Raw genomic sequence first — 22,363 nt, forward strand, 5'->3', positions numbered from 1 at the left:
AGACGTTTTGGTCCTGATTGAACAAAAATCTGATGGATCAATAACACAGAAGAACATGTTCTTTGTGTGTCATCCTGATTATGGCTAATAAATGTTTTTTTAGAAATCATACAGTTGGCTAATTAGCACTGTGGCATAACTTTGATTCTTCTCTTTGGGGAAGGGGCAGTTTCACCAACAAGCCTTATTTTAATGAAGGCAGAGGGAAGTTTAATATGAGCTTTATATGGAGTCCTTAAGAGGAAGTGTGTCAAGCAAAATCTGTGAGATTTTACTTAAATTCTAAGAAACATCAAGGTTCCAATAAATGCCTTGTTTCCTTTTGAAGGTCCTCATACAACTAAAACTTTCAGTTTGGTCGTGTAAACGAATCCAAGTAGCAGGTCACAAGAGAAAAGGCAGACAGAATTAAAAATAAGATTTTTATAAGATTTTTTTCCTTAACACAGGAGACAAAAACAATAAATAAATTAATATCTACAAAAAATTATTAACATATTTTTTTTGTACATCATTTACAGTTTTACATGTTTTTACGAACATTTTTCAGTTTTTTTGACACTTGGTCAACATTAGTTCCATACACGTGAACAGTTTCCAAGCTACATCCTTAAATTGGCAACATTAAACAGAAACCAAGGCTGAGCCCACATCCACACACACACATCCACAAACACACACCTGCTGTATTAGCAGGGTTTGAATCTGAAGGAAACCTTTCTGTAAACACAGATTCTGAAACACCTGAAATAAGGTTTTTATGTGCAAATCAAACATTACTACTGTGGATCAAAAAAGCAACAGCTTTTAAATCAATCTGAACATCCCAAAACTGTCAACTCAGCTTCTGCACATCAGTAAAACTACTAATAAAAAGTCTTCCATACATAAAAGTCAAAAACAATACATTAAATAAACATGTTTTGGCAAATTATCTCCTTGTAATTGAGAACTGTTTCTGGTGTGAACAGACAGTCAGACACAGAACATATCTGGCCAACTGCAGCATTGCTGGCTCAGCACCATCAAAGAGTGGACTGGACTCCACCCACCAAACTTCAGCCTGTGCATTACTAAATTACCACGTTCTGGAATGTGACATCAACATGCACCAACACATCTACAAACTCAACAAACTAACTACCAGGAAGAGGCAGGCTTCTCGGCTGAAAGTCATTCTGTGATTCTCCAGCAGTACCAGAGCTTATAAAAAAATTAAATATGTCAGAAGGCGGCGGCTTCAACTGAGGAGGTGTTGGTGGTGTTTCTGGTGGTGCAGGTGCAGGGGGAAGAAGGGCCCTTCAGCGTCACTGCCCAGAGAACTGCTTAGAGACTCCTCACCTGAACTCATGTCCTCACATGAATCCTCACTGTAGGCACAAAGAGAAACTGTGAGCACATCATACATAACAGATATAAGAATACTAGAAATTGTGTTTTTAAACCAGTGTTTAATAACCATAATCTTAAACTCAAGATAAACGCCCAGTGAAAAGATAAGTGTTCCCTCTTTGCTGTGACCAGCTGATCTCATGATTTGACTGATTGATTTGAAGTCGGCTGACTGAAGGTTTGGGTGTGAACAGTGAGGACGTGTGCTACGTTTTCACACTGAAGTTTGGTTATCAGGTTTGTGGTTTTCCTTGGACTCAACTGCTCTGTGGGCAAACAGTCTGACAGTCAGCTGGGCAAAGTCTGTGCTTGTTCCCTGCTGTGTGTTTGCATGTTGACTGGAAAAAAAAAAACGTTGTCCAGAAGTTCCAGATTACATAAAGGCCAAGCCTTGTGATGTCATGGAAAGACCTCAGAGGGGTGGGGCATGATCAGCTGTTTGCAGACAGCTGTAGCTCCTAGACGGCTTGACTGTGTTGTGTATGTGTCATACTGTTACAACACAACAGAAACTTGTGTGTTGACGCACATTGAAATCACCAACTAGTTCAACTAATACTTTCTGTAGTCCTAAAAAGGGGATGTGTTATGACACCCACAGTCGTTGTGTTTTTTCATTACTGTTTTTCTAAAGAAAGGGAATAAGTGTGTGTGCGTGTGTGGTGACACACAGGGCGCGTCGGGTTCCTAAAAACCTGTTGACGTAACTAGTGCTTGGTTTATTCAGGTGTTGCCTCAGTTTGACATCAGCCTGAGAGTTAAACTGAATCTGAAACTTTACTGTCCAGGATCTAAGATGGTGCGGTTGTGGCTCTGACCTTTCACTCTCATCCCAGCAGCCCTCAGGGATGGTAGGCAGCTCCGGGACACTGCGGTAGCTGTGCAGGTTCTGGGCGGTCCGCCGCGACACGATCCACTGCAGCTTCCTGTGATTGGGTTTGCTGCACTCAGGGGAAGCGTAGTCCGACAGACACTGGGCCACCCGTTCACTCCACATCAGCAAGTCGCTGTCAGCAATCTGAAACCAACAACACAGCAGTTTAGTTTGGCCAACTACGCTGTACCCTGACACCAGTGCACTTAAAATTATCCAGTTACTTAATAGAACGCTGCCTTCTAAAGGTCTGGATGGAAACAGAAACCTGGACTAGTTTTCCACGTCAGGGATGTGAGAAAAACCAGTTTAAACAGATTCTAGGGATTTTTTGCTGATCCTAATCAACTGGTTGTCTGACACCGTTGAGTCTTTCAATCGGGAGGGTTGAAAAGACAAACATCCAGGAGACTGAAAGCAACATACCAACATATACTGTAACTATGCAGGAAGGGCACTTTTGTAAATGTGCCTCTGCTTGTCCTGCATGACAGCAAAGTAAAATAGAAATGTGTAAACAAACCAAAGAGGGTGGATAAAAAATAGTAATATATTTGCAGTCCAGCCACAACACACCACATATCTGCACATTACATAACCAGGCATTGACAGAAATTATGTTGTGAGATGGGCTAAGAATAAATAACACCCCCCCTCCCCACTGCTGCTGCTATTGAGAATATGATTACACATCCAGTCAGTGCTGCGCTTACTCCCCTTCATTCAGCTAAATGAAATCTTGTGCCAGCAGGCTGTATGGCTGGTTAATAAAGTCGTTTGTAAACTCCAAAATTATCAACGCAACAAGCAGGCTTTATTTTTGCAGTTGGGAATTTTTGAAGCCACTACAGTGCTGTTAAGCTGATCCAGCTGGGGCTACTGACACAGTTAAATGTAATGTGTTAATGTGACTTACAGGATAAGGAGTTGGGTAGTAAAATGTGTAGTAAAAGTGTTTTGTTTACCTTCAAGTGTCTTTGGATGTGATAAACTATTTCCAGCATGTCCTCTGACTGAATGGCTTCAATCTCTTTCCTCAGGAGGGACAAGGCCAAGATAGACGGCTAGATGGTAAAACAGAGGAAAACGAACAAGTCTGGTTAATGGTTATGTAACCATGCTAGTTTTTGAGTAAGCTGACTACAGAGCAGCTACAACCCAGTCTGAAGTTCAGCCCAAGCAGTTAATTCTTACCTTTGCTTTAGAGAAGGAGATCCGGCACAGGCAGGCTTTGAGCTGAGCTTCCAGCTTCTCCAAACTTAAAGCGTCCTTCCTGTTAACACAAACAAACAGAGGTTAGTTAGTTACCAGACAGAGTGAACTTTTTAAACTTCAAGGCGATAAGAAAAAAGACCATGAATAAAGCAAAGTGGTATGTGTTGTGCAGTTGAGAACTATATTCCAGGGTTATGCAAGTGAGGCGTTAGTGCCAGCAACAGACAACAAATCTTATCAGTGCACTTCAGTCAGACATTGGAGTCAGCTGATAGTTGACTGCTGCCCTACATTAGGTGGAAATGCTGTGATAAACAAGCAGTGGTGTGGGGACCCACTTTCAATACTATACAATCCGTGTATTTTAGAAACTGCACAAAGTCAACTTTACAGGAAGTAACGCAATTTCTATAATAATCTCACCTGTCTGTGGAGTATGAAAGTGTGATCTGGTGGTACAACTGCAGGAACGTTAAGGCAGTGATAGCTTTAGGCTTGAAGTTGAGTTTCTCAGTGATGATCTTTTCCATGCGGCCAAGGTCGGACGCAGTGAACCTACACTGTCCGATACGAATGAGCTCGACGCTTGGTGTCAGGTTGCACTCCTCCTCTGTCACTTTGGCCGCCATGTGAAGGCAGCTAAGGCTGACGCAGGACAGATGCTTCTGCTGGATCTGAAGTGCAAAGGTGGAGGTGTTAGGTGACTTACAAACTGTTAGAGGTGTTGCAATTGCTCAAAGCCAAAATGTTTTGTCCTGTTGCTCTTTCTGACAGACCAATGAATCAATTCTTACCCTCATCGTGGCCAGGAATCTGTCTAGCAGGTTAACAGCCAGGACAAATGTCTGTGTGCTGTAACCAAAGAAGCTGGTCAAACTCCACAGGTCCTCCACTTTGGCATCTCTGCATCTGGCTGAGATCCGCCCGTCATCCTAGAATGCAAAGATTAACCTGTTTTTTCCCCACAGCTTTGTGAAAGGTTTTCTCTTACTGAACCTACAGATTATCAATTGGGCTACTTACCTGTGTTGTGGATTCAATGAGGGCGAGTCCAGTTTCTTTAGGGAGATAATGAACCTCCTGCTCATAGTTCACCCGCAGCTCCCTCATCAGCTTGAAGCCATCCATTTCTCGGCTGGCAGTGGAAGATCCTTCGGTTTAACCACAATATTTTATCTACAGAGAGAAAAAGAAAGATTAAACATGACTAAGAGCTCAGAATTTCCCCAGTTCGACAAAACAGCACAAATATAGGCAACATTACAAAAACGAATGGAATTGGCCCATTCTCACTACATACTACTTACAATTATCTATTTCATCGTGGTAAAAAAGGGCATCAGTCTGTTAACAAAAACGTTTTTTAAATCATTGCATAGTTTATATATCTTTGGTTTATTTATTTTTTTAAACCAAAGATATATAAACTATCTCTTTTTCCGTGTTATACTGTAAATAGATCCTTGGCCTACATTTTGCTCTCGGTCTTAACGGGGGGCACAGCTCAGGAGTCCAACCCACTTCCCTCAGCTGAGCTCCAGTGTCAGATTTCGTCTGGTTAACGCCTTCTGTCCTCTGACCGAAAATCAACTGCTTTTCCAAGGTTCTGTCGGTTAATAACCAACCCACTGTACACAAACACCGCCAGCCGGCTGCAATTTTTCATTTTTTTTTTACCGTTTTAGCTGATGCTAGCCGAGGATGCTAACGTCAACCGCTGCTAAGCTAATGTTAGTTTTAAATCCTCTGGTCCGAGCGGGGGAGGGGCTGCTCTATCCTCCAACACTGAAAAGAGCTATGGAACTGTACAATTTACCACTATTATTTATTCCACTACCATTTTTATACAATACAGTAACCGAGCGAAATGTGCTTGTAGTGATTTCTAGTGAATGTAACGTTAGAAATTGTCGAATCTAGCTGGAAGCCAAAGGACACCAACAACCGACAAGAAACAGCATCTTGTCTAAGCCGTTAGAAAAAAAAATCATCGTTAGATGTACAAAGGCAAATAATGGTTTAGTGTTAAAACTAAGACTGAGTCGGGAGAAGTCATCACATACTATGTTAACGTCAATAACTAAGCTAAATGCCACTATTTCCTTATTACACAGACCAGATAGAAATACACTTCAGCAGCGCAACCAATCTAATCGCAATTGTACGAGTTCTGTACAGATTTGTGCCAGAAATATACACCGAAATAAGATGATTTTTCAAAAAACGTTCTTAGTTATATAATAACGAATAAAGAAGACGTCTGTTGTTGACTGTTCACTTTCGTCTGCTTATTTCCTTCTCGAGCAAACTAATATTAACAGAAATCATACAGGATACAGTTAAACAATAAACACCATCTATGTATTAAAAAGTAATATCTTAGAGCATCTAAAAGTTTTACTCTACCTTACCTGTTATTGCCAGTTAAATCCACATATCTGTTCTTTCTGCTTCAGCTCTTTTCCTTCTGGTCTTTCTTCTTTCTCTTTTTCTCTCCTTTGTTGATGTTGCTAAAGATCACGCCCATTTGTGGACATCTTTCTCCAGCAGCCAATCAGGAGCTCTTACTGGTAACTAGAAATGATCCGCTTTCAGGCTTAACGGTTTTACATAAAAGTCTAACTGAAATGTTTTGTGTCATTTTATTCACTTTCCAACAAGGACATCAAGGAATTTGTACTTCAGCTCGACAATCATTCATCAATCCACCGATGAATGTCTTGACTCGATATACTTACTTACTTACTATGACGCAAGTTTTGATCGATGTTTCAGGCATCCAATCAACGTGTTGCAACTTGATGCGTTCAAATAGACCGCCCAAAATTGGACACTTTGATTGGTTATTGACTGTACAATGACTGACGCAATCTTAACATTACGTAGTGCTTTTTCACAGTTTCTATTGGAAGCCGAGAACAAAAAATATAAAACATTCGCAAATAGCGAGAGCCAGTGAATTTGTTTTGTGTTAAATTTTGTTTTAATGATAGTAATATAGAAACGTGGGCAAAGTCAGAAAAATAATAAATGTGAATGAAAGTACACAACAATAGTGGGGAACTGTATCATTGTGACATTACAGAAAAAAACAGAACAGAAAATGTTGCAAGTAATCAAAAGGTTGCGTTACTTCGGCTTCCAGAGGCACAACGGTAATTCCTTACAGATGTTCACAGGCAGATTGCTCTATTAAAAGTGACTCATCATCAACAACAGTGAAATTGGATTTTTTAGGGTGGTGAAATAAAACGACACATTCTACACAATTTTGTTTTTGTCATAAATAAATACAATTATATACAATACACCTGTTGAAGCATATCAATACATTTTCTGTATTGTTGTATATGATACTATTTACTTGTTTGAGAGTAACGTAATTTCGATTCACTGACTTTGAATATCCCACAAAAAACATTAAGGTACAACAGAATCACTAAATTTCAACCCCAGTTATCTTCAAAGCCCCTCTAAGATATTATTATTTTAATACACAGAATGCAATCGGAAACTCCACAAAGGTAGTTTGTGTTGTCCTTCTGTCGTGCGTGAAAGTAGGCGGAGCTTCTTCCCGTCTCGCTGCCCCCGCCCCCTCCTCGGAAGTAGACGTATCTGTCTATATTCCGTTCTTTTATTTTTATGTATTTTTTATAGTAACCCCTTTTCCCCAACACTCAACCAAGATGGACGACTAAACACAAGAACGGGCGACCGATTCACCCCATCCATTTAACTACCCTTGAATCGAGAGGACCGGATGAAATCCAATTGTGGTTTTCTCCGCTTCGCAGGGGAGGTAAGACTTGGTGCGCCGTCTATTTACTGGGTCTGAGTCAGCCATTTAAAGACCCTACTCTGTCATTAGCGCAGTTGTTGCATCAACCAAACTCCTAGTATATAACACAAACTGAGAACACAGACCAACGTCTTCAACAGCTATTTGGCCTAACATGTTTCTAAACCGACACATTTGAGCGCGACGTCATTGCTAAGGTTAGCGGCGTTGCTAGCGATGCTTTAGGGACTCTGGCATATCAAACAAATGCTAGCTACATTCCAGGGAATAGTCGTATTCCAGGAAATAATGGGAAAAAATCGTGTGATAAAGCACCAAAAAAACGAGTAACGTCGATGAAGTCTTTTATTTTTGCTGTTTCTCGTTAGACCGTAGCTGGTTTGATTATAGCCAGTTCTAGTCGCCATTAAGATGTTATATAAGGTTATACTCAATGATGATAAAGAATGATTATAAATACATTTTACAATGATCCATTTACTAAATGAATTAATAACCAACTACCTTCTGTTGCTTTTTCTGGTCAGCTTTTCTGTTTGTTTACTTGGTAAAGAAGGATGAATACATTTTTACATAACTAGCATTACCGGTATCTACAAAGATGGGAGATACCGGTTTATTTCCTGGATACTTTTATAGCTATGTAATTTTATACCCAAGTGTCAATATTTATCGCGATGTCAAACTTTTCTCTGGGAACTTGTACAAATTGTGAAATGAGACAGAACCACCCTCCTTGTTTTGCATCTCCTCCGTTTGTTTCCTTGTGTTTGATGGATCAGGAGGGATGAAGTATGTGACGCTGTGCTGTCACCACACAGGTAGCTGTATCCAGTGGGGAGGTAGGCTCAACCAGGGGAGGACAGGATGAAGTTCACCGACCCCTGGGGACGCCAGAGGCTGTCTTTTCTTCTGGAAAAGGCAGTCTCTAGGGAAGCCAAGATGTGGAAGGTCTATGTGCCAAAGAAGCCCTTCTCACAGGTGAGCTTTCACTTATAGGGGTCTCTCCCCACTGGGGGATTGGTGACTGTGGGTTCAGCACTGACTAAATTGGTACATGTAGTCTAGATGATGGTGCATTGCTTTGTGCATCAATTATTCAATCTTAGTTTTTCTCCTGCACCCACAATGCATCCTTTTGATGAAGCCTCCTTGTGTTATGTGGCACAAAATAATACACTTATGTGTTATTTGTCATCACAGCAGGAGTGAATGAAGAAATCTCTTTTATGAACACACTGATTTTTGTGTTCTATCTTGTTAGGTTTTTTTGTACTCGGAGGTCTAACAGCGTTTAATGGAATTTAACGAGGGATAATCCAGATAGATCGTTAATCCAAATCTGTTGCTACTGACTCGCTACAGACTGTTAACGTCTCTGCCAGGTTAATCTGGCCAAAACACAGGTGACCTTTTGTTGTGATCGGCTGGTTTGGGTTGGCTAAACACCTGACCTTGTTACAAGCAGTGCAGCTTTCTCTTCTGTAGCAGAGGCCCAAAATATGAAGTATTACCAAAAAAAGTACAACACAGTAGGCAGTAAACAACGGTGCTGGCACAGCTGTGCCTTTGGCCAGGTTTGGTAGACACATAAACAGGTTTAGGAGTCCCATCAACAGCTGCATTGGTGCTAAGTGTAATACTCTCCTGCAGGTTTGTGTTAGTTGACTTGGCTGATCAGTTATTCAACTCCAGCTTTGACATTGAAGTGAAGAAGTAACAAGCAAGAGCTTTTAACTTGAACACCACACCACCTGTAGAGGTGGCAAAGAAGCCTAGTGCATGTCTCTGGACAGTAAAATGACAAGCCAGGCTTAAGATTGTTGAAGACATGTTCTTTGTCACTATACAGCTGAAACAGGCACAGCACTGTTGTTTTTGCTGTGTACAGCTAAATTCAGAGAAGCTGAATAGTGTCTCGTTTCTGTTTAGTTGGCAACAAGGTCGGTTTTGCTCCTCTGACCTTTGACCCCTGCTGCTGGTCCAGTGTTACACATTCCACAAATCCAATCCAGTGACACCTACTTGACTGAGATCATGGTTACTGGAAATTCAATCAACCTGTATGTACAGTGCTGTAATATAAAGATGAGTTATTACAGTGGTCAGTAAAACTATTTGCGCTTTCTTTTTTTTTTTACAATGTCATGACATGTGATCTGATTTAACCAAAGTGACAAATGCAAACGAACAATAAGATAAAACATAGTCATATAAGAAACATGGTGGATGTTAGAAAAAGAAAGTGAAACATTTTTTAACTCATCATTCATGAGAACTTGATATCATCATACAAACCTGAAATAGAGAAGCTGTGGAATGACCTCTGTCAGGTTTCTCACCTTGTTTACCTCCAACATTTATTTTCAATTAGTGTCAGTTCCTTTGTTTTAGTTGTGTTTCATTTGATTTTAATGCCCCACAGCCTTCTAGCTTTTTGAAAGAGTTCTGAGTCACTGCTGCAGGCTAAATGTCACTGCCAGGTTAACCTGGGCAGCTCAAAACACCAGTGACACAGTTCAACACTGTTGTGATCTGTCGACGTACTTCTGCTTCTGTACAACCTGGTTAGCTAAACCAGAAAACTGCTGACATCTATTCAAGAGTTCTGATCTCTCTGCCTGTTTTCGATAATAACACAAACATGGTGGTAATATATATTTTTTCATGTTTGTGTATTTATTGATTATAAGAATATAATAATACAATTTATGATCATTTTTCTTCAGAAATTAGAAAACTGCATATTAGTTAGATAGCCTTTGTGAGTTCTTCTTAGGTAATGGCATCCTATTCATAGAGCATTGATATCCAATCTCAGGCACATGTCATTAAATCATAGGTTTAAGTCTCGGGTCAACATGGTCTTGCTGTTGTGGCCGGAAAGTTCCCTAATTTTTCTGTGCACTGATATTTCTGCCTCTAAATCACTTGACATGACAGACAAGCTGGTGGAAGTTCCCTGGTTTTATGATAGTCGGTTGGTTCTTAGAATAATAAAAGTACCTGGTGATTTGGTGTTTACAGCAGCTTCAGTGAAAACAAAAACCTTTCACACAAAGGGGCAGTGTACGAGGGATATTTAACTGTCTGATACCAGCCAGGAGGAATGAGTACCCACCGTGATATCTGTCAATGACTGCTGTTGAGTTTCAAATGTCAGCTCTCAATGCTCTCATTCTTCAGAACACAGCTACAGTGTGTCAGAGTGCTGTTGACCCCGGATCAGATCATAGGTGAACCCTGCAGTGTTTTTACTCTGGTCATAAAGTCATAAAACAACTCTTCATGTTGAGTCTGTACAAAACAAAGCAAAACATATTGTTAAAAACAAAATGTAGTCATTAATTAAAGATCTGAGCTGATCTATAGTTTCACCAATGAGAAGAATGATTGGAATTCCTGGAATGAAAGCCGACTTGATGGCAGCTTTGGTCTGGCTGCTGAGGTGGTTTAAATATTTGTTAGAGGAGCATCAGTCAAAAAACACCTCACCAAGCCTAAGTGAATTATTCAGGTGACTCATCGATGTTAGGTGTGTTACTTTCAAGTACACAGTAAATATATAGTAAGTTTAAACAAAATCAGAAACACTGGTAAGGGTAATAATTCTAGAAGTCATGTCCTGATTTATGTCCCAGTAAAGAGTCACGTAGGAAGGTTTCATTTCAGACGTGATGAAGTCAATGCTGTTCTTTCCTTTGCTGTCTGTAGGATACAGACATCTCCCCTGCCCATCGGGATGAGGCCGTGCGCTGGTTGACAGAGCTCCACAGCAGACTTCAGCTGTACCCAGAAACCCTGGTGTTAGCTGTTAGCATCCTGGACCGCTTTCTTGCTCCCATTAAGGTAAAAGATGAAATAATTGTTTTGTAAGTGTGTGAGTGGAAAGCTGGAGGCCAACAGTGGGTGATTGATGAGACATTTGCTGCTGCACATCAGTGATGAAGAAGTGATGACAAGGCTTTTTTCTCCCTTGCCTTAAAGTGTTTACACAGGAATGGGAAGTGTCCGTTCTGGACATTCTGTCTCAGCAGGATCGCACCAGAAAGACAGGAAGTTTCTGTCTGATAAATAACATGTTCCAGTTTTATCAGATGTTTAGACTCTAAATAACTAAATGTCCTCAAAACAATAAAAGGACAGACATACTATGTAGTGTGTTTGTGCGCGTGCTTCGAGTTTTAAACTCTCTGCAGAAACCTCTGTAGGCTTGTAGCAGTACTCTGTTTGTCCGATGCCCTTGCTTGGGAAGTACAGCCTGTAATCTGTAGGAGTGTGTAGAGGATTAAAGAGATGGTGAACTGAGGAACAAAGTGGTCTGAGCTTTGAGCAGTGTTACAGACCATGATAATAATGTTTTCCAGCAGATGTAGACGCCAGCGGACAGTGAATGTACTGACTGCATGCATGCTGTGGCTTGTTGCTCCTCAGGCCCGGCCAAAATACCTGCGCTGCATCGCCATCGCCTGCTTCTTCCTGGCAGCTAAGACGTGTGAGGAGGATGAGGTGAATAAAAGTGGCATCAGAAACCAACAAAAAATGAATGTCTTGAGTGTTACAGTGCACTGAGGCAGTCAGCTTTGATAACTGAGTGTGTGTTTTCTTTGTTCCAGTGTGTACCCTCTCTCAAGGAGCTTGCAGCCTCCAGCAACTGTGGCTGTTCCTCCTCAGAGATCCGGAGGATGGAGAGAATCATTCTGGACAAACTCAACTGGGATCTGCACACTGCAACAGCACTGGACTTCTTGCATATTGTACTTAGCACACGCACACTAAGAAAATAATGTTAAAAGCACAGATGTGTGTGATTAGCCGACCAGCTGCAGACATCATACCCCTCTCTTCTCCCTTAGTTCCATGCTATGGTGATGTCATGTCGTTCTGGGCTTTTGGACTCCACGTTAGCGCTGAACCGCTCTCGGCACCTCGCCATGCTCACACAGCAACTCTACCACTGTCTGGCTGACCACACGCTCCTACAGGTAAACACACACATTCACATTAACCACTGTATGATCTGTAGCTGTGTGTTGATTTAAAAGAGATTCAGTTTTGGTTTGTGTCTTGTTTGTTCCTGTAGCTTAGAGGTTCCATGCTGGGCCTGGCACTCATCACCCTGGAGCTGGAGAACTGCTGCCCTGACTGGCTGGCTCTCACCATCGAGCTGCTGAGGAAGGCACAGGTACCAAACTGGTTATGTTTCCCTTTTGGGTAGAACGTGACAAACAGAAAGTGGTGTATGTACAATAGAAAACTCTTATTGAGCTTCCAATGAAAAAAGGGAACAAGGAAAGGGGAATCCTGAGAATTTAGTTCCTTAAAAATCTATTGGCCATTCGTTATTAAGAGTCCAGAACAACAACATATAAACAGCAGCACCCTCTGCTGGGGACATTCTACCATCTGTACCTGAGCTGAATGTAAGTCTTTGGAAAAGATGAAACAAAAAAGTAATTTTGGTTTTAGCTTTGCCCTGGAGATAAAACCAAAGGAAAGTAAAGGCCAGCAGAGAGCACTAGACCCAACCTGAGTGAACATAGAAGATGGCTTCTGTGGCAGAGGAACTAATCTGAGGTGCATTTATGCTGAAGAACAAAACCACAACAGTTTCTCTTCTCAGTGACACTCTCCTGCTCATTGTTGCTGCAGCTTCTGGTTCCTGCTTTAAACTCTGCACTGCTCTGTTTTGCTTCACAGCCCTTAAAAAGTCAACAAGTCATGTTATCTATCTTTTCCTGACTGTCCTTGAGCAAGATAGAAAGAGTGCAGAGACATCAGATTTGAACAGTATAACATATTAGACAATGTGAACTGGTCAATTAGTATGTTTGCATATGTTAGTGTTCAAAGTGGTTTGTTTTTCTCATGTTTTACTGTTTTTTTGATGATGCTTTTATTAAAGATCTGGTAAAACCAAATACATTTGATTTATTGAAGGTGAAGCTGTACGACCAGATCGGTCTGTCTGTTCCAGTAACATCAGCTCATATTTTGTACAAGTAGCTGTAGGTCAGTGAAACGTTCTGTCTGTCTCTCTTTCATCTTTCTTCTTTCCTCCTCTGTCTTGCAGATCGACAGTTCAGAGCTGATTAGGAGTCGAGAGCTTGTGGCTCGTAGTCTGTCCACACCAAGAGCTTCCCTGCCTCCAAACACTGTCTACATCTACCAACCCCCGAAGAGCCAAACCACACCGCAGCCTCCATCCCAGGACCCCACCCTTTCCTGCTGCACACTGGGTAAGTTTAAAGGAGAGTGCCACCCAATATATATGTACTAGTTAGTTTACATGTCTTAGAGCGGTTACACTGATATGAGAAAAGCTGCATAAAATCTGTCTGCTCCAACAGAACCTCCACCCAGAATGCACCATGATGCCCAATAGGTGATGTGAGCTTTTTTCTTTACCTTTTCTTCCCTCCAGGGACCATTGCTTCCAACATGGAGTCTTCTAGGGACCACAGCATTATGGTTGCTTCACCAGCCCAGCCACAGACGCCTGCTGGAGAGGTGGAGGAGGGGAACCAGCAGCCTTTGAGCACGGTCTACTCCACTAACAGAAGCACCTCTGCTTTGCGCTCCCCACCCAAACCCATCCACCATCTGAAGCACCTGCAGAGGGTCACACTGCGCTGCAAGGCCTCCACCAAGCGCAAGGTAAATGCTTCTTGTAGGAAATGAGATGTCTCTGATTCGACCTCTAATAATCAGTAGTAGGCCCACACCTGGTTCACTAATTTCTGTGTGCAGGTGGAGGAGATGGAGGTGGACGACTTCTTTGATGGCATAAAACGCCTCTACAATGAAGACGGAACCACCACTGTCGCCGTCCAGGAGGGGCCAACACCTACGATGGGGGCAACAGCAACAGGTGGAGAAGGAGGAGGAGCAGGAGGAGGTCTGAGTGTCTGCACTGTCCTGTTATCTCGACAGGAAGGCAGCGTCTCCCCCTGCCCGCCTCTGCAGCCAGTCAGCACCTCCTAGAGGCCAAACAAGAAGCTGACCAAAACCACCTCAACATCCACATGAGCTTCCTGCTTGTTTTTCAGATTAAAAGCCTTCAAACAATCACATTTAGTGGTAGGAAACTCCCAAAGTATATGCCACAAAGTTAGAAAAGATGTAGTTCAGTGTTCCTATCTACATAACAATAGCAATATGGCAGCTCCTCATAATGTTGCACCCAGATGTCAGTGAAGAAGGAAATATTTATGTTACATCACAGAAGGAGCTCAGATTTGTTGGTGGTGAAGATGGTTTTGGTTTCAGTTCAAAGGATCACGGCATGACCCCAAACTGTTCAGCCGCCCTGAGTTCAGCTGCCACCGTCCCCTGTAGCTGGAAACCTGAGCCCAAAAAAAATTCAAACATTAAAAAAACTAAAAACCTGCTGCTACTATGTTATTAATCGTATTTGTTGAATGCAAACAACAAAATGTTTTAAAAAATAAGTAGAAAAGCTACTTCAAAAACAACCTGAAATTCACTTCTAACCTCTTTGTCCTATTGTGGAAGACTTTTAAAAACATGCGTCACCTTATATTTGTAATGTTTGTTATTTAACTTATGTTTTTATCCTGTCTCTTTATCCTTTCCTTTATTGATCTGCATGTTTTCCTCTCTATTAATAACTTATTATAGAGTCTAAATCTGATGTATGAATGTTTGTGTATTGATGATTGTCTGTAGTACTGGCCCAGAAAGAAAAAGTTTTTTTTTTTTTTTTTTTGGTGAAGTGCAATTTGATTTCTAATACGATGCTAATATAGAAATCTCTCCTGCACCCCCCCCCCCGCCTCCCTTCCTTGATAACCCAAATTAGTAGTAAACACTAAGGCTCTCAGCAGGTGGAGGTATCCACCCGTCTGTTACCCACAATTGGATAGGTGTCTAATCAGAGCCTGGGTTTTGAACCTGGTTTAACTAATCCAGGAGCAACATTTCATACTGTTTCTGAATGAGCCAGTTTAAAAGTCCATAGTTCTATTTTCCAGATGACCAGATGTGCTCTTGGATGAAATCAAGCTAGTTTTAACAGCTCCAGCTAAAAATCCAGGCTCTGTTCTTGTCACATGAAGCACATGGACGCTGATGTCTGTGCATCCCAAGGGAATTTAGGTTTGAGTTCATGAATCGATACATAATAAAACAACCTTGAGTTAAACATTTCCGTATTTACAAAGTAAAATAGATTTTAGGACAATCTTCACTTTGATGAAAAGTAAAGACTAAAACAGCACATTCTGGTTTTATCTCTTGAAAGTGTCTTTGATATGTTTTACTCCTGTAAAAAAGCTCTGTTGTTCCAGCTGTGGGAGCTGCTGGTGGCTGCTCAGGTCCCTGAACGCACTGCGGCACCAATTAATAAAGAAGTACAGTATGACTATGAAAACCGCCTCTTTATTGTCCTTATGCAAAAACATTCCGATTTATATTTTAGTCATATAGAATATGATTTACAGTCCTACAGAATAACGATGTGAAACAACTTGACAAAGCTGTTTTTCACATTCTTACTTTGATGAAACCACAATACGCCTGATTCACTCATGACGACAGAACGGTGGACGCATTGTCTCGTGGTCAGCAGCGTGTCCTGTGGACGCTTGTTTTCTGCCCATTGTCTTTGTTCTCGTTCTTTCCTCTTATATCAGCTGCTGAGGATGTCGGCCGGCCCCAGGGGACGCCCTTTGCTTCAGTTCTGTCCTGCCTTTTTACATTTTTGAGAAAATACATTCACCAGTTGAGAGCCTTTTTTATGAATGCAACCTGTTTGAGCTCTTTCACCTTTATCTAGTGTTCAAGCACAGTACCGGATATTAATGACATTTCAGTAGCTTCAGTGGCTTTTGAGCTTTTTGATTTAACTGTTGCTTTTTATCTCACCACTGATACAGTGGTAGAACAGGTCCAGCTCTCAAGTGGTTCAGATCCTATTCAAGAGGAAACCTAAAACTAACCAAAGGTGACTTCAATCTGAGATTTCTTCTGCTCCTTACTGCTATGTTGTACAGAAATCTGAACTTTAGCTCAGAGGAAACAGAGCTTTTGCAACTGAAGCAACTTCCAGACTATGGAACGACATCACATCAGACCGGCCTGTTTCTTATTTTAAATCCCCTTGTTTTTACTGTTGTGCACATTTTAGTCAACGTTGTTGTTTAAATGTTGCACATGACTCTGGGTGGAGCAGAGGTGAGGTCAGGTCAGGTCAGGTGTCACCTGGAATATCCAGCCCTCCATCAGAATTGGATGGACCAAAGGTCAAATACACAATTATTATTTATACAGTTAATTATTATTATCAATATTTTTATTTGGGTTTATTGTTGTGCATTATTCATGAAGAACTCAACTGTATATGTTGGTAAGAGACTGTACAGTAACATATTACATAACTAACACTACAGGTTGAACCGGCTGTTTCAGAATGAACTCAGCAGGACGCACAGAGCTTGTTTAAACACAGATTCATGAACAAACATGTCCAGCAGCTTCCAGCATTTCTCCAAACACTCTGAACATGTTGGTACAAGAGGTCCTGGGTGTTCAGAGGGACCTTCCCTGTATCGTTACTTTAGGGACCAGCAAACCTGGGACAAACAAACTACAGAGCAGTGATGTTTAAATGTGGCATCTGTTAAAGCTGTAAAACATTTTAATAGTCAAATTGTAAACATTCATCAGTGGGTGTCAAAAATACTGGAAAAGTAACATTTAGAACGGCAAAATCTGGTAAATCTCACTCAGAATTCACAAGTTATTACATAATTATCTATGAATGCTAAGTGATTACTCCTTTTTTTTGGTTCTTTGGTTAATGACCTTACATTTACACACCAGCTGTGCCTTCGCCCTTCAACCCTGAATCTGACGTCATACTTCACTTCAAACGCTCTCGCAATGACATCAGACGGTCAAGCTGAACACAGACCCGCTCCGTTTGCAAATCAGCTCTTGGTGATAAGTCATGAGTCCATTATCAGTTGCGGTTGGTTGCAGTGAGCTGCCTGAGCAAACGTCTGGGCCTTTAATCGGTAGACACACAGACCTTAAAGCATGTGTGGGCTCCGTTTATCCACAACAGGAACTTACACAAGCCAGAAAGTCGACCTGACAATTAGCAGAAGTGCCGAGCACAGCTGTAAAACCTACACGAACCATGAGCTGCACCGTTTCCTCAAATGTTCAGTGCGAGAGTGTTTGACTGTTCACCCGCAGGTCTAAAAAACCAGACAACCTGCAGCCTCTCCCCTCCTAGTGCTGATCCAGGAGCAGTGTCCTATTTAAGAGCTCCCTAAACCATAGAGTCCGACTGCTGTCCATGAAAGGGAAGCAGAGATTTGTGTTTGAGGAACGCTGCCAGCGACGTCGACCTCTTGACCTTGGGCGCGCCTGCGACGATGGAGGGCCTCTCCCCCGACGAGGCCGTGGACAGATGGTGCCGGCGGCGGCGGCCCGGCGCCGCTGGCGGCTGCTGCAGGTCCGATATGCCGGTTCCCTGCAGAGCGGCGCGCGCCGGTGCCCCCAGCAGCTGGAAGACGTCCGGCGTCGCGGCGCGGCCCAGGTACTGCCAGGGCCGCTTCCCGGCCGTGTCCCGCAGCTTCACGTCGGCGCCGAAGTTCTTCACCAGCAGCCGGGCTATGTTCTTGTTGCCGTGGATGGCGGCGATGTGCAGGGGCGTGTAGCCGCCCTGCGAGCGCGCGTTTACCTTGAAGGTCGAACCCGTCTTTTGAACGCCGTACCTGGAACACAGAGGCCTTCATTTACTAATTCATTCATTTTATTAATTGACTGATCGGTTGGTTTGCAGCTTTGAGTACAGAGAGTGAGGAGGTGGAGCAAAATGGACTGATTTGGGGTGTTCAGCTGCATAAAGTGAAGCTAAAAACGAGCATCTCCTTTTAACCCTTTGTGGACCGACGCCTGACGGAGCGGACTGATGCGACGTACCATAGGGTGTTGAGCACTCGGTGGTCGCCGTGCTTGGCGATCCAGTGCAGCACGGTGAAGCCAGAGATGAAGTCCTGCTTGTTGAGCAGAGAGTGGTCCTCCCTGAACAGGGAGTAGATGTCGGGCCAGGCGCCTGCTGCTGCCTTCACGTACCAGCTGTGCTCCCTGGGCTCCAGAGGAGTCAGTGCCTGATCACAGGGACCGGCGTCAGTGAAGGCATCGGCTAACGGCTGACGTGAGCGTGTGCTGAATCGGCCTGTACCTGTCTAACATGGGCTTCCTGATGATTGGCCGAGGGGGCGGCGCTGGCAGGAAGGCTCCTCCTCCCTTCCTTCGGCCCCGCCCCCTCGTCCAGCTCCGCCAGGCTGTGGCAGCGCGGCGGCGTCGAGCAGGACGACAGCGAGGACGAGAAGTCGCCGCGGAGGCTGAGCGAGGAGGAGATGAGGTGCAGGCGGTTGAGCCTGGCGGCCTCGCTGCCTCCCACCACGTCGTCCTGGATCTGGTCCAGGTCCGTGCCCAGGCTGCGGCACATCCTGTCCCTCACCTGGCGGCTGAGGCCCCTGGGCAGCGCCAGCTGGTGCCGGAGGTTCGGGGTGGAGGCGGAGCCGTCGCTGGACTCCACCTCGTCGCGGGTGTCGAGCAGATCCCCTGTGGGTCGGACAGACGGGCTTCAGGACGTGAACGTCTCCAAACTGAATCACGAACCTCTTCAGATCATTCAACAAGTGAAAGCTAGAAAGGAAATCATCCATTTCTGGGGCCTGTTCACCTTCGGTCCCACAAACTGACCTGTGGAGCGGTGCAGCACGTCCTGGTCATGTGCTGCGGACCAGTGCCAGGCTGATGCCTCCATGTTACGGGTCACCGGCTCAGACTTAGATGCTTGGGCTCGTTGAAGCAGGTCTTGGATTTGAGGCACTTGTTCAGCTTCAGCTGTGGACACAGAACAGTTAAAGGTCCCCTTCCATGCTCCATAGACAGTGTGTGTGTGTGTGTGTGTGTGTGTGTGTGTGTGTGTGTTCATAGAGGTAAGAAGCATGTCACATATGCTGTGGAAATAAAGAAGTGGATCAGTCACTGTGTTGGAACCATTAGAACCAGTGAGTGATACCAGCTGGTATCGGTTTTAACCTCTTATTGTGTCTTTTGTCCTTTTTCAGTGGCACAATGCTGAAACACAACACTTCAGACACAAACACAGTCCCTCTCTCCAGTGTCTCAGAGGACACAGATGTGAAAAGACTAAAACATGAATGCTACTGAAACTGTCCCTCCTCATTTTGTAGGAAAGTTCTCAAACCCGTTTGATGATCAAACAGACTTCTGACCTGTGGAGCGGCACAGCACGCGGGCTGCAGACTCCTGGTCGTCATGGAGACCTCCTGCAGACTGTTGCCGCGGCGACGCAGCGGTCCTGCTGCTGGCAGGATGCTCCACGGGCTCCAGCGTGGCGCTCTGGGCCCGTTGGAGTACGTCCTGGATTTGAGGCACTTGTCTGGTCTGAGCTGTGGACAGAAAAGAAGTGGATTAATTCACCACTTTATGGACCATATATCATCACTCTTTAATGCTAACTGCACCTGTTTTGTCCGTGCGCCCTTGGGAGGAGCTCGACGGTGGCCAGTCAGTGGAGAACTCAGCGTCCGGCATGGAGCTGCTGCTGCTGCGACCGCACCACGGCTGCACTCTGGGCTCCACCGGGGCCTGGACCTGGACCGGGGCCTGGACCTGGACCGGGGCCTGGACCTGGACCGGGGCCTGGACCTGGACCGGGGCCTGGACCTCCTGGTGGGGCGTGGGCTTTGGGGACGGCCTGCAGCGCTTGGCCTCTGAAGCCCTGCGTCTGGACGCTGACGCCCCTGAAACAGGTTCCGGTCCAGGCTCAGAGCTGCTGAGGGATTCTGGGACCAGCGTCTCGTCCCATTCTACATCCTGGATGAATATCTTTGGCATCTGCTTTTGAGAGGGTGTGGAGGAGACCGGCGGCGGCGCAGGGCGGTCTAAGATGCACGGCGAGGACGTGGATATGGTCCTCGCAGTGTCTGTGAGGGCGCCACTCACAGGCCACACCGCTCCTCCTGACCTCTGTCTCAGCGGCAGCTCCTCCTCCTCCTCCTCTTCATCATCACAAGACATAGCAGACTTGTAGCTCTGTCTGTACTTGAAGCGCCGAGGGGCGACCTCAGCATCACTGAGAAGACCTCCTTCAGACTGCACACGGCCCAACCTTCCTCTATGGGTGGGAGGGACAGAGACCACTGGTTCCACTGGGATGACTGGGACCGGTACCGATGGTACCTGCGCTGTGGTTTCTTCAAAAGGTCTGACTGGTGGGACCTCTGTGGCTACTGGGATCACTGGGAACTGCGCTGTGGTTTCTCCATAAGGTCTGACTGGTGGGACCTCTGTGGCTACTGGGATCACTGGGACCCGCGCTGTGGTTTCTTCAAAAGGTCTTTCTGGTGGGACCTCTGGGACCAATGGGAATCGCGCTGTGGTTTCTCCATAAGGTCTGACTGGTGGGACCTCTGTGGCTACTGGGATCACTGGGACCCGCACTGTGGTTTCTCCATAAGGTCTGACTGGTGGGACCTCAGGGAGCACTGGGACCCGCGCTTTGATTTCTTCAAAAGGTCTGACTGGTGGGACCACTGGGAACCGCACTGTGGTTTCTCCATAAGGTCTGACTGGTGGGACCTCTGAGACCACTGGGACCCGTGGTCTGATTTCTCCATGAGGTCTGACCTCTGGGACTTCTGTGGCCACTGGGATCACTGGGACCCGTGCTCTGATTTCTCCATGAGGTCTGACCTCTGGGACTTCTGTGGCCACTGGGATCACTGGGACCCGTGCTGTAATTTCTCCATAAGGTCTGACTGGTGGGACCTCTGGGACCACTGGGACCCGCGCTCTGATATCCCCATAAGGTCTGACTGGTGGGTCCTCTGTGACCACTGGGACCACTGGGACCCGCGCTCTAATATCTCCATAAGGTCTGACAGGTGGGTCCTCTGTGACCACTGGAACCACTGGGACCCGCGCTCTGATATCTCCATAAGGTCTGACAGGTGGGTCCTCTGTGACCACTGGAACCACTGGGACCCGCGCTCTGATTTCTCCATGAGGTCTGACTACTGGGTTCACTGGTGTGACGCCATGAAGGGGACCCAACCCGGTCCCTTGCTTGTTAGGGCGCTGATCCTGGAACGGGCGCTCAGAGAGGCTGGAGGTCTGGGTTCTGTCGGTGATCGGGTTCAGCTGTTTTGCGTTCAAACTCGCCTCCACGTTGTTGTTGTTGTTGTTGTTGATCGTGATTCCAGCAGCCGGTAGGACTGTCCTCAGGTCGGTTTCTCCCGCCGGGGCGTGTGTCCCGCTTTGCGCAAGCTGCGGTTTCGGTCGCGGTTTGTGTGCGGTCAGGACCGGGTCTGTTCTCTGCGGGGGCGCCTCGGCGACTCTCCCGGCAGAGCCCTGGGGCGGGTTCGCGGGACCCCCGCCGCCTCTGAACTGCTTCCTGAGGACGACTAAGGACACCCCGTCCTCCTGCCTCACGGTGGCCACGGAGTTGACGAACCTCTTGAAGAGCTCCCGGTTTCGGTCCCGGTCCGCGTTGTCACGGATGAAGCTTTTAAAGTGCGCGAGCAGGTCGGAGTTTTTCACGGAGCCTCCGCTGCTCCGGATGAAGTGCAGGACGGCGTCCTGAGTCAGAACCGTGGCCATTATGGACTCCGCTGCGTTTTATCTGCGTTTTGTTTCTCTCCACCTTCCTACTGGTCTAAAGGTCGGGAGCCGCTTCTGCCACTGACACCAAGCCCCGCCCCCTGGGCGCAGGTATTTAACCCGCACCTGCTGCATTCCTGCAGGTAACCCGGATGCTCCCGGCTCCGATTAAACAACACTTGCATCTAGTTACAGTAAATGTCATTTAACAGACTAAATGTCTGTGTTGTTGTTGTTCCCAGAATATGGATTTTATCCAAACTATATGAAATATATAACTGCTATATCTCAATATGTGTATATCGATTGTATAATATACAAGACTACATATTATTATGTAGTTTTGTGAAGCGTAGAAGACCAGTTTAATGTTTAATCGAAGTAAAGAGCAGCTATTTAAAAGTTGGAAGAAA

General features: G+C 45.0%; 3 protein-coding genes across 4 annotated transcripts; 1 reads left to right on the forward strand and 2 right to left on the reverse strand.

The window, feature by feature from the left end:
- Positions 1 to 408: 408 nt before the first annotated feature.
- ccng2 (cyclin G2) lies at positions 409 to 6,038 on the reverse strand. The gene is made up of 8 exons (XM_029169917.3): positions 5,893 to 6,038; positions 4,505 to 4,657; positions 4,276 to 4,413; positions 3,905 to 4,155; positions 3,461 to 3,539; positions 3,232 to 3,330; positions 2,211 to 2,410; positions 409 to 1,370 (listed from the first exon to the last, which is right to left on the reverse strand). Exons 2-8 carry the CDS (start codon positions 4,607 to 4,609, stop codon positions 1,241 to 1,243), a joined length of 1,002 nt encoding a protein of 333 aa, XP_029025750.1. The 5' UTR covers positions 4,610 to 4,657; positions 5,893 to 6,038; the 3' UTR covers positions 409 to 1,240.
- A 1,008-nt stretch (positions 6,039 to 7,046) lies between these two features.
- Positions 7,047 to 15,672, forward strand: ccni (cyclin I). Its single transcript, XM_029169903.3, has 10 exons — positions 7,047 to 7,280; positions 8,102 to 8,261; positions 10,995 to 11,129; positions 11,715 to 11,789; positions 11,897 to 12,037; positions 12,137 to 12,265; positions 12,364 to 12,465; positions 13,354 to 13,519; positions 13,705 to 13,937; positions 14,031 to 15,672. The coding sequence occupies exons 2-10, from the start codon at positions 8,148 to 8,150 to the stop codon at positions 14,262 to 14,264; spliced, it is 1,329 nt and encodes a 442-aa protein (XP_029025736.1). The 5' UTR covers positions 7,047 to 7,280; positions 8,102 to 8,147; the 3' UTR covers positions 14,265 to 15,672.
- Positions 15,673 to 16,575: 903 nt separating this feature from the next.
- LOC114867288 (nascent polypeptide-associated complex subunit alpha, muscle-specific form-like) lies at positions 16,576 to 22,211 on the reverse strand. Of its 2 annotated transcripts, XM_055513612.1 has the most exons (7): positions 20,010 to 22,211; positions 19,814 to 19,979; positions 19,562 to 19,738; positions 19,023 to 19,166; positions 18,496 to 18,881; positions 18,234 to 18,421; positions 16,576 to 18,025 (listed from the first exon to the last, which is right to left on the reverse strand). In XM_055513612.1, exons 1-7 carry the CDS (start codon positions 21,948 to 21,950, stop codon positions 17,578 to 17,580), a joined length of 3,450 nt encoding a protein of 1,149 aa, XP_055369587.1. In that variant the 5' UTR covers positions 21,951 to 22,211; the 3' UTR covers positions 16,576 to 17,577. The 2 variants fall into 2 exon arrangements, with proteins under 2 accessions (XP_055369587.1, XP_029025693.1); XM_029169860.3 differs by having other exon boundaries at positions 19,814 to 22,210.
- Positions 22,212 to 22,363: the final 152 nt, after the last annotated feature.

The sequence above is a fragment of the Betta splendens genome, chromosome 12, assembly GCF_900634795.4.
Source record: "Betta splendens chromosome 12, fBetSpl5.4, whole genome shotgun sequence".
NCBI lineage: Eukaryota > Metazoa > Chordata > Actinopteri > Anabantiformes > Osphronemidae > Betta > Betta splendens.